Here is a 13372-nt window from a genome sequence, read left to right as displayed (position 1 = left end):
AACAAAAATAAAAGTAACTGGTTATTCTGGAGTATACCATTGGAGGAGAAGTGCCTTTTTAGCATCAGATATGAGAACGCCACATATAGGCTCCCAATCATTGTAGTACCAAAGTATGTGACCAATATCTCTTGGCTTAAAGACACATTCTGAGCATGACTACACAGTGACTTAGTGCCTGGCAAGTCAGCTTGCTGCACGCTAACTCAGCATGTGGACATAGCTACAGTGCACTCCAGGACTTTTACTACTGCCTCTTTAGCTTGTCTAAGATAGGATCCTATGTAGAGATTTACAAAGCAGCAACATGGAGTTGGGTTCAAACTTTTACTTAGCACTATTTGTTGGATTTGGCATTGTGTCCCATTGCTTGGTTTGGTAAGGTGGTACTACGGTTCATTTTTGCCTAGAATTCCTCACCTACCATCCTCTGATGGGAGCATTGCTTGCTAATCTCCTGTAAGGGGGAATGCACAGAAGCCCTCAAAGAAGAAAGAAGGGTTGGTTACTTGTAACTGTTGTTCTTCACGTGTTGCCTGAGTTCAGTCACACTTCCCACCTGCCTTCCTCTCTGCCTCAGAGTGCTTTATATTCCAGGAGAAAGATCTGAGGTGTCAGGCGGGGGAATATTCTGTTATGAAAAAGCACATCTGCAACCCCCAGCAGACATGGCTTTTTACATAAGTCCCCAGCTCAACACACCCATAAGTGTGAATGCACAGAGACAACTCTTGAAGCACCATAGTACTAGTAAGTAAAACTTTTCTGCACAGCTAAGTGTAGCCCCCAGAAAGATCTCTTGTACTGCTACCTCTGCTACTCAGAAGTGCTAGGAAAAATTAGGAAAGTTAACTCTGATGCAGAAACAATTGAATTACTAGCTTAGAACTATCTGAACAACACAGTGACAGCATTAATTGAAAATATATTTCTTACTGAATTTTAAAAATAACTAACATATATATAAAGCAAAAACACCCTGTAAATTGACATAAGTTTACAGCACTTATGGGAGGAGGAGAATACTGCATTCTCTCCATGTCTTGTTCCTTTTTTGTTATTTTAAAGGACGGTCAATTGATTTATCTTATATTAATATGTGATATTTTGGCCCATATATAAACTTATGAATAAATTATGCTGTTTATTCCTTTGTGTGTGTCTGTGTAAATGTATGCATGCATGCATGCATGCATATACATATAGAGAGAAAGATGAGGGAAGGGATATATACTATTTTTATATAAACAGTACAGAATGAATCCTCATAAAAGAATCCTACCACCACCAACCCATTTATAAATGCATGTGTTAATCAGGTAACTGGTCAAGCAGAAGGGTATTTGCAATATAATTCCATTTTTCTTCAAAGTGGCTTGTGTATATTCCCACCTGTAAGGAATATCAGGCACCACTGAGTTTCAGGAATCTTTTAGAAAAGCAGTCCCTGTTAGGGCCATATAAGCAACCTTGAAAAAAAGTTACTTATGTGTAACCTTTTTTGCACTAAGCAGCCTTTCATTAAGTAGGGAAATAAAATATTTGTCATTTATTTTGCAGGTATATCGACCCGTGTCTGCCACAGATAGCTTACAAGACTGTAGAGCCTATTTAGAGTCTCTGCCAGACACTGATTCACCAGAGCTATTTGGAATGCACGCCTGTGCTGGAAGAGCATTCCTGGAATCTCAGGCACAAACCTTTATTGATACCATTGTCAGTATGCAGCCAAGAATCAGCATGGACACCCTGATCATCAGGTCAGTGTTTTAAAAAGAAACTGTTTTGGTGACAGAACAAAGCATAATCTATTAGCTAAAAGAGTTAGAAAGTTATTTGTCATGCTTGCCCACAATTTTAAAGCTTATTTGTATATACTTAACTCTAATTTACTGAATGAGTAAAACAAGGGGAGTGAGTTAATATTTTTTTATTGGACCGACTTCTGTTGGTAAGAAAGACAAGCTTTCGAGCTCCACAGAACTCTTCTTCAGGTCTGGGAGAGGTACTCAGGACTTATCTACACTTAAAACATTGCACTGGCACAGCTATGTCGCCACTGTAGTGCTTCAGTGAAGACACTACCTATGTTGAAGGGATGGCTTCTCCTCGGGGTATGCCTACACTACGAAATTAGGTCGAATTTATAGAAGTTGGTTTTGAGGAAAGCGTTTTTATACAGTCAATTGTGTGTGTCCCCACACAAATGCACTAAGTGCATGTAGTCAGCAGAGTGTGTCCACAGTACCGAGGCAACCGTCAACTTCCGGAGCATTGCACTGTGGGTAGCTATCCCACAGTTCCTGCAGTCTCCACAGCCCATTGGAATTCTGGGTACAAATCCCAGTGCCTGATGGGGCTAAAACATTGTCGCAGGTGGTTCTGGGTACATATCGTCAGGCCCCCCTTTCCTCCCTCCTTCCGTGAAAGAAAGGGCAGACAATCGTTTTGCACCTTTTTTCTTGAGTTACCTGTACAGACGCCATACCATGGTGTCAAGGTTCCTCTCCCACTCTGAACTCTAGGGTACAGATGTGGGGACATGCATTAAAAACCTCCTAAGCTTACTTTTACCAGCTTAGGTTAAAACTTCCCCAAGGTACAAATTAATTTTATCCTTTGTCCTTGGAATATCCACTGCCACCACCAAACTCTAACTGGGTTTACTGGGAAACGTAATTTGGACACGTCTTTCCCCCCAAAATCTACCAACCCTGGGAAAGGTTTGGTAAAAATCCTCACCAATTTGCATAGGTGACCACAGACCCAAACCCTTGGATCTGAGAACAATGAAAAAACATTCAGTTTTCTTACAAGAAGACTTTTCATAGAAATAGAAGTAAAGGAATCACCCCTGTAAAATCAGGATGGTAGATACCTTACAGGGTAATTAGATTCAAAACATAGAGAATCCCTCTAGGCAAAACCTTAAGTTACAAAAAGGACACTCAGACAGAAATAGTCATTCTATTCAGCACAGTTCTTTTCTCAGCCATTTAAAGAAATCATAATCTAACGCATACCTAGCTAGATTACTTACTAAAAGTTCTAAGACTCCATTCCTGTTCTATCCCCAGCAAAAGCAGCATACCGACAGACACAGCCCCTTTGTTTCTCTCCCTCCTCCCAGCTTTTGAAAGTATCTTGTCTCCTCATTGGTCATTTTGGTCAGGTGCCAACGAGGTTACCTTTAGCTTCTTAACCCTTTAGAGGTGAGAGGATTTTTCCTTTGGCCAGGAGGGATTTTAAAGGGGTTTACCCTTCCCTTTATATTTATGACACATGGCAAGCATGGAGTCCGCTCAGCTAACCGTCACCATATGTCTCCTGGGTGCTGGCAGACATGGTACTGCATGGCTACACAGCAGCAGTTTATTGCCTTTTGGCAGCAGACAGTGCAGTATGACTGGTAGCTGTCATCGATGTAGTCCTGGGTCCTCTTTTAACTGACCTCGATGAGGTCAGGGGCACCTGGGCAAACATGGAAGTGACTCAGCCAGGTCATTTCCCTTTTAAGTTTTGTCTTATGGCGATTGAGTCCTACCGTCAGTGCACTGTCTTTTAATCAGCGGCCAGCAGAAGATGATGGCCAGCAGTCATACTGCACCGTCTTCTGCTGAGCACCAAGGAGATGACGATGGCTAGCAGTCGTACTGCACAGTCTGCTGCCAGCAAGATGTATAAAGATAGATGAAGTGGCTCAAAACAAGAAATAGACCAGATTTGTTTTGTATTCAAAACAAATCCTCCCTCCATCCATGAAATCAATGGCCTGCTAAACCCAGTTTTGAGTTTTATCCTTGAGGTTTTGAGTTCTATACTTGAGGGGGCCATTCTGATTCTCGCAAAGCCGCCCCCATTGTTGATTTTAATTCCCTGTAAGCCAACCCTGTAAGCCATGTCGTCAGTCGCCCCCCCTCCGTCAGAGCAATGGCAGACAATCGTTCTGCACCTTTTTTCTGTGCAGATGCCATATCACGGCAAGCATGGAGCCTGCTCAGATCACTTTGGCAATTAGGAGCACATTAAACACCACACGCATTATCCAGCAGTATATGAAGCACCAGAACCTGGCAAAGCAAAACCAGGCAAGTAGGCGACGTCAGTGCGGTGACGAGAGTGATGAGGACATGGACAGAGACTTCTCTCAAAGCATGGGCCCTGGCAACGTGGGCATCATGATGCTAATGGGGCAGGTTCATGCGGTGGAACACCGATTCTGGGCCTGGCAAACAAGCACAGACTGGTGGGACCGCATTGTGTTGTGGGTCTGGGACGATTCCCAGTAGCTGTGAAACTTTCGCATGCATAAGGGCACTTCCATGGAACTTTGTGACTTGCTTTCCCCTGCCCTGAGGCGCAAGAATATCAAGATGCGAGCAGCCCTCACAGTTGAGAAGCGAGTGGCAATAGCCCTGTGCAAGCTTGCAACACCAGACAGCTACCAGTCAGTCGGGAATCAATTTGGAGTGGGCAAATCTACTGTGGGGGCCGCTATGATGAAAGTAGCCAACGCAATCAAAGATCTGCTGATATCAAGGGTAGTGACCCTGGGAAATGTGCAGGTCATAGTGGATGGCTTTTCTGCAATAGGATTCCCTAACTGTGGTGGGGCCATAGACGGAACCCATATCCCTATCTTACCACCAGCGCGCCAAGCCGGCGAGTACATAAACCAAAAGGGGTACTTTTCAACAGTGCTGCAAGCACTGGTGGATCACAAGGGACGTTTCACCAACATCAACGTGGGATGGCTGGAAAAGGTACAACTCGCATCTTCAGGAACTCTGGTCTGTTTCAAAAGCTGCAGGAAGGGACTTTATTCCCAGACCAGAAAATAACCGTTGGGGATGTTGAAGTGCCTATAGTTATCCTTGGGACCCAGCCTACCCCTTAATGCCATGGCTCATGAAGCCACACACAGGAAGCCTGGACAGTAGTCAACTACAGGCGGAGCAAGTGAAGAATGGTGGTAGAATGTGCATTTGGATGTTTAAAAGCGTGCTGGCGCAGTTTACTGACTCGGTTAGACCTCAGCAAAACCAATATTCCCATTGTTGTTACTGCTTCCTGTGTGCTCCACAATATCTGTGAGAGTAAGGGGGAGATGTTTATGGCAGGGTGGGAGGTTGAGGCAAATTGCCTGGCTGCTGGTTATGTGCAGCCAGACACCAGGGTAGTTAGAAGAGCACAGGAGGGAGCAGTGCGCATCAGAGAAGCTTTGAAAACCAGTTTCATGACTGGCCAGGCTACGGTGTGAAAGTTCTATTTGTTTCTCCTCGATGAAACCCCTCCCCCTCCTTGGTTCACTCTACTTCACTGCAAGCTAACCACCCTCTCCGCCTCCCTTCAGTCACCACTTGCAGAGACAATTAAGTCATTGTTGCTTCACATTCATGCATTCTTTATTAATTCATCACACAAATAGGGGGATAACTGCCAAGGTAGCCCGGGAGGGTTGGTGGAGGGGGGAAGCACTGGGAGGGGTGGTGGAGGAGGGAAGGAAAAGGCCACACAGCACTTTAAAAGTTTAAAACTTTAAAACTTATTTAATGCCAGCCTTCTGTTGCTTGGGCAATCCTGTGGGGTGGAGTGGCTGGGTGGCCGGAGGCCCCCGAACCGCGTTATTGGGCATCTGGGTGTGGAGGCTATGGAACTTGGGGAGGAGGGCGGTTGGTTACACAGGGGCTGTAGCGGTGGTCTGTGCTCTTGCTGCCTTTCCTGCAGCTCAACCGTATGCTGGAGCATATCAGTTTGATCCTCCGGCAGCCTCAACATTGAATCCTGCCTCCTCTCATCACGCTGCCGCCACCTTTCAGCTTCAGCCCTCTCTTCAGCCCACCACCTCTCCTCCCGGTCATTTGGTGCTTTCCTGCATTCTGACATTGTCTGCCTCCATGCATTCGTCTGTGCTCTGTGTGGGAGGACAGCATGAGCTCAGAGAACATTTCGTCACGAGTGTGTTTTTTTCGCCTTCTAATCTTCGCTAGCCTCTGGGAAGGAGAAGATCCTGTGATCCTTGAAACACATGCAGCTGCTGGAGAAAAAAAAGGGACAGTGGTATTTAAAAAGACACATTTTATAGAACAATGGGTACACTCTTTCACGGTAAACCTTGCTGTTAACATTACCTACATAGCACATGTGCTTTTGTTCCAAGGTCGCATTTTGCCTCCTCCAACTACGTGGCTAAACCTTCCCCCCTTCCTCCTCCCCGTGGCTAACAGTGGTGAACATTTCTGTTTAGCCACAGGGAAACAGCCCAGCAGGAACGGCCACCTCTGAATGTCCCCATAAGAAAAGCACCCTATTTCAAACAGGTGACCATGAATGATATCACTCTCCTGAGGATAACACAGAGAGATAAAGAACGGATGTTGTTTGAATGCCAGCAAACATACACTGCAATGCTTTGTTCTACAATGATTCCTGAGTACATGCTACTGGCCTGGAGTGGTAAAGTGTCCTACCATGGCGGATGGAATAAGGCTGCCCTCCCCAGAAACCTTTTGCAAAGGCTTTGGGAGTACATCCAGGAGATCTGTGAATGCCAGGGCAAATTAATCATTAAACATGCTTGCTTTTCAACCATGAATACTATTTTAAAAGGTACACTCACCAGAGGTCCCTTCTCCACTTGGCGGGTCCGGGAGGCAGCCTTGGGTAGGTTCGGGGAGTACTGGCTCCAGGTCCAGGGTGAGAAACAGTTTCTGGCTGTTGGGAAAACTGGTTTCTCCACTTGCTTGCTGTGAGCTATCTACAGCCTCCTCATCATCATCTTCCTTGTCCCCAAAACCTGCTTCCGTGTTGCCTCCATCTCCATTGAAGGAGTCAAACAACACAGCTGGGGTAGTGGTGGCTGAACCCCCCTAAAATGACATGCAGCTCATCATAGAAGCGGCATGTTTGGGGCTCTGACCCAGAGCGGCCGTTTGCCTCCCTGGTTTTCTGGTAGGCTTGCCATAGCTCCTTAAGTTTCATGCGGCACTGCTTCGAGTCCCTGTTATGGCCTCTGTCCTTCATGCCCTGGGAGATTTTGACAAATGTTTTGGCATTTTGAAAACTGGAACGTAGTTCTGATAGCACAGATTCCTCTTCCCATACAGTAATCAGATCCCATTCGGTCCATGCTGGAGCTCTTTTGCGATTCTGGGACTCCATCATGGTCACCTCTGCTGATGAGCTCTGCATGGTCACCTGCAGCTTGCCATGCTGGCCAAACAGGAAATTGAAATTCAAAAGTTCGCGGGCCTTTTCCTGTCTACCTGGCCAGTGCATCCGAGTTGAGAGTGCTGTCCAGAGCACTCTGGGATAGCTCCCGGAGGCCAATACCATCTAATTGTGTCCACAGTACCCCAAATTCTACCCAGCAAGGCCGATGTCTGCGCTAATCCCGTTGTCGGGGGTGGAGTAAGGTAATCGATTTTAAGAGCCCTTTATGTCGAAAAAAAGGGCTTCGTCATGTGGACGGGTGCAGGGTTAAATCGATTTAACGCTGCTAAATTCGACCTCAACTCCTAGTGTAGACCAGCACTCAGTGTAGATAATCCAGCTCCCCAGGAGGCAGTTGCTAGGTCAATGGGAGAATTCTCTTGTCAACCTAGCACTGTCTAAACCAGGAGTTAAGTTGATTTAACTGCCTCGCTCAGGGGTGTGGATTTTTCACACCCCTAAGTGACATAGTTATGCCAACCTAATTCCCTAGTATAGACCAGGTCTTAGGGCATGTCTACACTACAATCTTAAGTCAACCTATGTTAGGTTGACTTACAGCCACCTCAGTAACTACTGCGGTAGCTGATGTCCACACTGCCCTCCTTTTGTCGGTGGTGCGCGTTCTCACCAGGAGCACTTCCACCGACTGAAAAGGGGCTATGTGGAAGACTGAGAGCCAGGGCTCTCAGCTATATGTAGCTACCCGCCGGGAGCCCAGCTGCCCCCTGGGGCTTCTCACCTCTGGCAGGGAGATCTGCATCTGGAGTCTGGTAAGCTGCCATGCTTCCAGTGGGGAACTGAGAGCCTGGGGGGCAGCTGGACTCCTGGCAGGAGATCCCACGCCCGGAGTCTGGTTGGCTGCTGTGTTCCCAGTGGGGAGCCAAGAACCCAGGGGGGCAGCCAGGCTCCCTGCCAGGAGTCTTGGTGCAGCCGGGCTCCCAGTGGGGAGCAGGGGCAGCAGGGCTCCCAGCCGGGAGCTCTGGTGGCAGCCCAAGCCAGGAGCCTGGGTGGCAACCTGGCTTGAAGCGGAGACCTGCTAGCATCCCTGCTGGAGAGCTGGGCTTTCCTGTCAATTTCACAGCTCTAGTGGAGCCGTGAAATTGACAAGGTAGCCATGTAAGTAATGCAGTATCTACACAGACACTTCATTGCCCTAACTACACCAATATAAGCCCCTCACAATATAAACAGACTTTAGTCTCCTCCGTCTTAAAAACCCACCCTTGATCCTCATGTTGCCTGTGCAGTTATTGATTATTCTTTCTTCTCTCCTTCATCTCAAAACTCATTGAATGCCTCATCTTCAACTGCTGTATGGATTTCATCTCCTCCAGTTCCATCCCTAGACCCTCTGCAGTCTGGATTCTGATCTGTACACTTCACTGAAACTGCTGTCACCAAACTCTCTAATGACCTATTCGTGGCCAAATCCCAGGGCCTATACATTTAAATATTCTCATCCTCCTTAAATTCTTGGCTGCTTTTAACATAGTCAACTATGCTATTCTTCCTCAAGTCTTTTCCTCCCTTGGCTGTCATGATTCTCTCCTTTCCTGGTTCTCTAATTCTTCCTTCAGTGTTTTATTTGGTGGAGTCTCCTCCCTTCCAACTGTTGTGTTCTCTGCAGGGTTAAGTATTACTGCGTAATTCCAGAGGCCTTGCCACATTAATTAAATCTAATCTGCTGCATAGTAAAAGAGACCTTGCCTAGAAAAGAAAATGAGTATCTTCCTGGCCGTATTTTAGATTTACAGGCATCATTGTAACCTAAATTCCAACCCTCAGCTGGTTTGTTTGTGTTATATGGGTACAGTATTCTGTTCTTTGTGTATTGTGCAAGTCAAATATATTCTAGCTCCCATAAAACAACCACTAGGAAAATGATCAAATGTCCATGTAACTAACTTGCTTAGTGGACTGGCTATTTATCTGTAATTCCTAGTTTAAAATACTTATACTGCTTTGTCAGGAATCTGCCTTACTGCATAGATCATTGACTCTTCCCCAATGTCATGCTGAAAGGACCATTCTTTTGGAATATCCCCCACAACCTAACTCTTCAAACATATCCACTCATCTAACAACAGAAACCTGCTAGAGATGGTCTAGAAATTTTAGAATTAGAAGTGGGGAGATTAGATCATCTCCTGTTGGACCCCTCCAGCTCTGACAATTCCAGAATTATAAAACTTACCTTTTTTTTTTTTTTTTTTTGCCCCTTCCAGTGGTGGAAAGAACCAAGATGAATTAGTAATGGAAATAGCTTCTGACATTCTAAGGCAGCTGCCACTCACTGTAGAGGAACAAGATACAGAACTGACGCCTGGAACTGAACATTCTTCCAAAATGAAAACCACACTGGGAAGGTTACTGTCAGGCCCCATTTGGGCTGCTCTTGCAAAAGATGCTAAAGGTCAGAACAACGGTTTACATAATGTTTAATTAGAAACTTTTATTTTCTCAAATTAATCTTTTATTTTAATATTCCTTCTCTGTTTTTAACATTCTACTGCACAGTTTCTCTCCTCATTCACAACATGCCCCCCACCTATGGAGCCCTCACCAACCCCAAGTAAGAAACTTAAAACTTCTCCTTGAATCTCATCTACCAAAAGTTGCAACTCAGAGTCCCATTCTGGTGCCCTGGCATAGAAGAGAAAAGTGACACCAAACACTCCTAAGGACAATGCTGCCTCTGGTACGGTGTAGGCACCATATGTTCTAACAGCATCTTCAGCACTGAAAGTTTTGGCACCTCATCCCTGGTACCAATCACAACCTCCTCATTACCAACAGACATTTTCAGCACCAGATGTTTTGGTGCTGTAAATTCTGGCATTGAAGCTTTCATGGTACTGCCCAATCTACCTACAGGTTTGGTACCGGAGTCTCTTCTATTGGAGTACTTAAGAGATGTCATCTCCAAGCAGCCTGTTTCTCTGCCTCCATCTAACCTGGCACCTTTGTGTAGACCTGATACCCCAGAGAAGATTGTTCTACCCCTGGAGGAGGTTTGCTATTTTCGTTGTCCTCTCCAGATCACAATAGAGACTTCTCTCCTTCCTTCCCCCACTCACCACCCTGGGTGGCACCAAGGAATCCAGCAGACCCTCCAGAAATGACTCCATTAAAGGACATAGAAAGAGGGCAGGTATTCTCAAAGAACCTCCATTTTGTTATCCTCCCAGATATCCCCTTGTTCCCTGATGAAGCATTCAATCCATCTTTCTTAGGTTCTCAGGACAAATTCTTTCCTGCTGAGAGGTGACCCGGCCTCAGACAGACACTCGGTGTGTCTGGTGCCTAGGGGAGACACACATTCCTCAGAAGTGCTCTCACTGCATTAACCTGAAACCTCGCACCAGAAAAGATAGAGACCTATGTCTCAAACTTCTGTTAATGGAGAAGCCTCTGTGCCCAGCATCTGATCCAGGTCCGCACACTCCCCCGAACTCCCACCGCCCGGAGAGTGTTCCCCAGCAACTTCATCCAGCTCACAGTGGAAGGCTCACTCCTCCAAAAAGGCAGTGAGGAAAAGGGCTTCAACTTCTCCTCTCAAGGCCAAAAAAGATGCAGTCCCCAGTCTGGCTGAGTACTTATGAGGCACTGGGATCATCCGGTGCCATGCGTACCGTGAAAGCCAGTGACGCTAAGGGGGCAGGCTCGGAGTCAGGGGGAAAACAGAAACCTACCTCCTCCTCTACAGCACCGACAGAGCTGCCTCAAGATGCCACACCAAGATGTTCTGCCCAAGTTATGGTGCCACCTCCTGTCCCGACAACATAGAGCACACAGAGGCCAGCACTGACAACCACGACTACAACAGCACTGTTGGCACTGACCACCTTGGTACAGAAACCATTGGCACCACACTTCTTACCTGCATGTCTCGTCAACACCTGAATCATGTCTTTTCTGTACCAGTGTTTCCCTGGCACATGTGGCACTGCGTCAGCTCACTTCACCTCTGGCCCCTCCATTCTCCAGTGAGGAAGAAGATACTGAGGAGGAGGTTGTCTTCTCATCTCAGCACTCCTCTCCTATTCAATCTGTTAGAGGGCTTATTCCTTCACCCACTTACTTCCCTGGTCCTTCTCGCATGAACAGAGAGCAACAATACCCGAAGTCCAAAGGTGCAAACAATTCGATGTTTATTGGGGTGAACTTCCAGCAAGCATGATTCCAGTTTCCTTCCTTAGTGTCCCCCTTCCCAGCTCTGACACCACAGAGCCTTACACCTGTGTCCCTCTTCCCACTCCTGCCCTTAGCCAAACATGATCCCAATTTCCTTACCCTCATTCCCTGTTCCCATTTCCCCCTTTAGCCAAAGATGATTCCAATTTCCCCACCCCCCATTCCCTGTTCCTATTTCCGCCTTTAGCCAAACATGATTCCAATTTCCCCACCCCCATTCGCTGTTCCCATTCCCTCCCCCCACCGACTCACTTCCTGATTGACTGCAGACTATATAGTAAAACTTGAGTTCTGCTTTGCTATACCTTAACCTATCATTTTCCTGAAATTTAACTAACCAATCCTAACATATTGTAACATGATTATGTAACCAATTATATCCCACCACCTTAATTAGTTTACACCCAGCAATATTAATTATTCAGCAGACAGGAACAATCACAGAACCAGACAGAGATTATACAGACAAACAATAGCAAAGTGGAAACTATAATGACAAAACAGTACAGAAGTAAGGATTTCACATCCCAGCTATTGATAAGTGAGTTCTTGCCAGACAGGACGCTATCAAACTAAGTTTCCTTTTACATCTCCTAGGCACTTCCCTTTCTCTGGAGGTGATAGGCATTATCAGGACAGGATTGTATTCCTAACAGCCCAATAGCACCTTCTTTCGATGTGACTAGTTTGGAATATGAGGATGTGACCGGTTGCTTCCCAGCTTATGACTGCCTCTGCTGCTTAGTCAAAGGCCTGAGCCTAAGAACAGGGCCTCAGACTGTCACAGTAAGAGAAGGCCATTACACCGGCAGACAGTGATTTTGATTCTTTCTTTTATACCTCTATAACTAGCCAAGTGATAAGAATACACCTAAGTTCTTCGAGTACAGGCCTTTACCGACAGGCCTGAATATCTATATCCTAACACAATCTACTACAGTTCTGGGTCCACCTATACAGCCTAAAACCCATCACAGGGCTGACACCCAGGGTATGCCCCCCCCCCCCCATGGATGTGACTGCTTATGCCATTTCCCATTCAGTGGCCCTACTGGGACCTATGGGGGGCATACAGCCCCTGAACCCATATAGGGAGAGGCTTAGATCTCCTACACCACCCTCAGTTTCTGCACATATTGGGCACGTGTGGACAGCACATCTTGCAAAACCACAGTTAGGGTAAGTAACCATTCTTTCCAAGCTTTGATGAAATGTTAAATCAACTTTCTTGTAACTAAAAAGTTCTACAGAGCCATTAGTTGAATAAGCCTAGGTTATGTGGATCAGCAACTCACTATCACCAGTTATGCTCCTGAACAAATTTTAGGATATTATCTTACTTTGTGCTAATATATAATATAAGGGAGACATCTACCTATGACTCTGTCAATTTTTTCTAGCTTTTGATGTGCAATAGGATGCCAAAAACATGGAGAATTCTTCCCTTTCTTTAATGTTAATCTGGGGAGGAATTTTCTAATCTGTATTGCTCAAACATTTGGTCAGTGCTTTAACCAAAGGCTGACTCATATCTAGCTCTAGATTCATGTGTGCATGCATGTGAAATCCCAAAAGAAAATACAGATGTCGTGTAAAATACTTGTTGGCATATTTGAGAATCCTATGGGTCCACACTTATGTTTTAGTCCCAAAGTATTTCAAGGTTATTTGAGCTTCACCTCATTGATCTGCTGCAATGATTTGGCTGAAAGAGTCTAACAAAATAGAAAACGGAACAGTAAATAAATTCTAGATCTGTTGCTGTTGGACTATATTAATAATTTTATCCATATTTTTTCAACGAGAATAATAATTTTTTAAAAGGCCCAAAACTGAAGTCCATATTTACTCCTTAATCAGGCAAACTTCCCAGTAATTTCAGTTGTAGTATTGTCCAAGTAAAGATTAAGTATTGAGCAAAGATTACAGGATTTGCACTATTAATAGTTAAGAGAAATTCAAA

General features: G+C 45.5%; 1 protein-coding gene across 1 annotated transcript in view; it reads left to right on the top strand.

Annotated features, from left to right (window-relative positions):
• DNAH14 (dynein axonemal heavy chain 14) overlaps window positions 1-13372 on the top strand; it is a 485531-nt gene that overhangs the window by 459085 nt on the left and 13074 nt on the right. The window contains exons 80-81 of the mRNA XM_048843312.2: window positions 1561-1760; window positions 9441-9628. Coding sequence (XP_048699269.2) covers window positions 1561-1760; window positions 9441-9628 — 388 coding nt within the window. The remainder of the gene's footprint in view (window positions 1-1560; window positions 1761-9440; window positions 9629-13372) is intronic.

Source organism: Caretta caretta, chromosome 3, assembly GCF_965140235.1.
Source record: "Caretta caretta isolate rCarCar2 chromosome 3, rCarCar1.hap1, whole genome shotgun sequence".
In the NCBI taxonomy this organism is placed as follows: Eukaryota; Metazoa; Chordata; order Testudines; family Cheloniidae; genus Caretta; species Caretta caretta.
The sequence above is the reverse complement of the archived record's forward strand: the minus strand, read 5'-3'. Positions and strand labels throughout refer to the sequence as shown.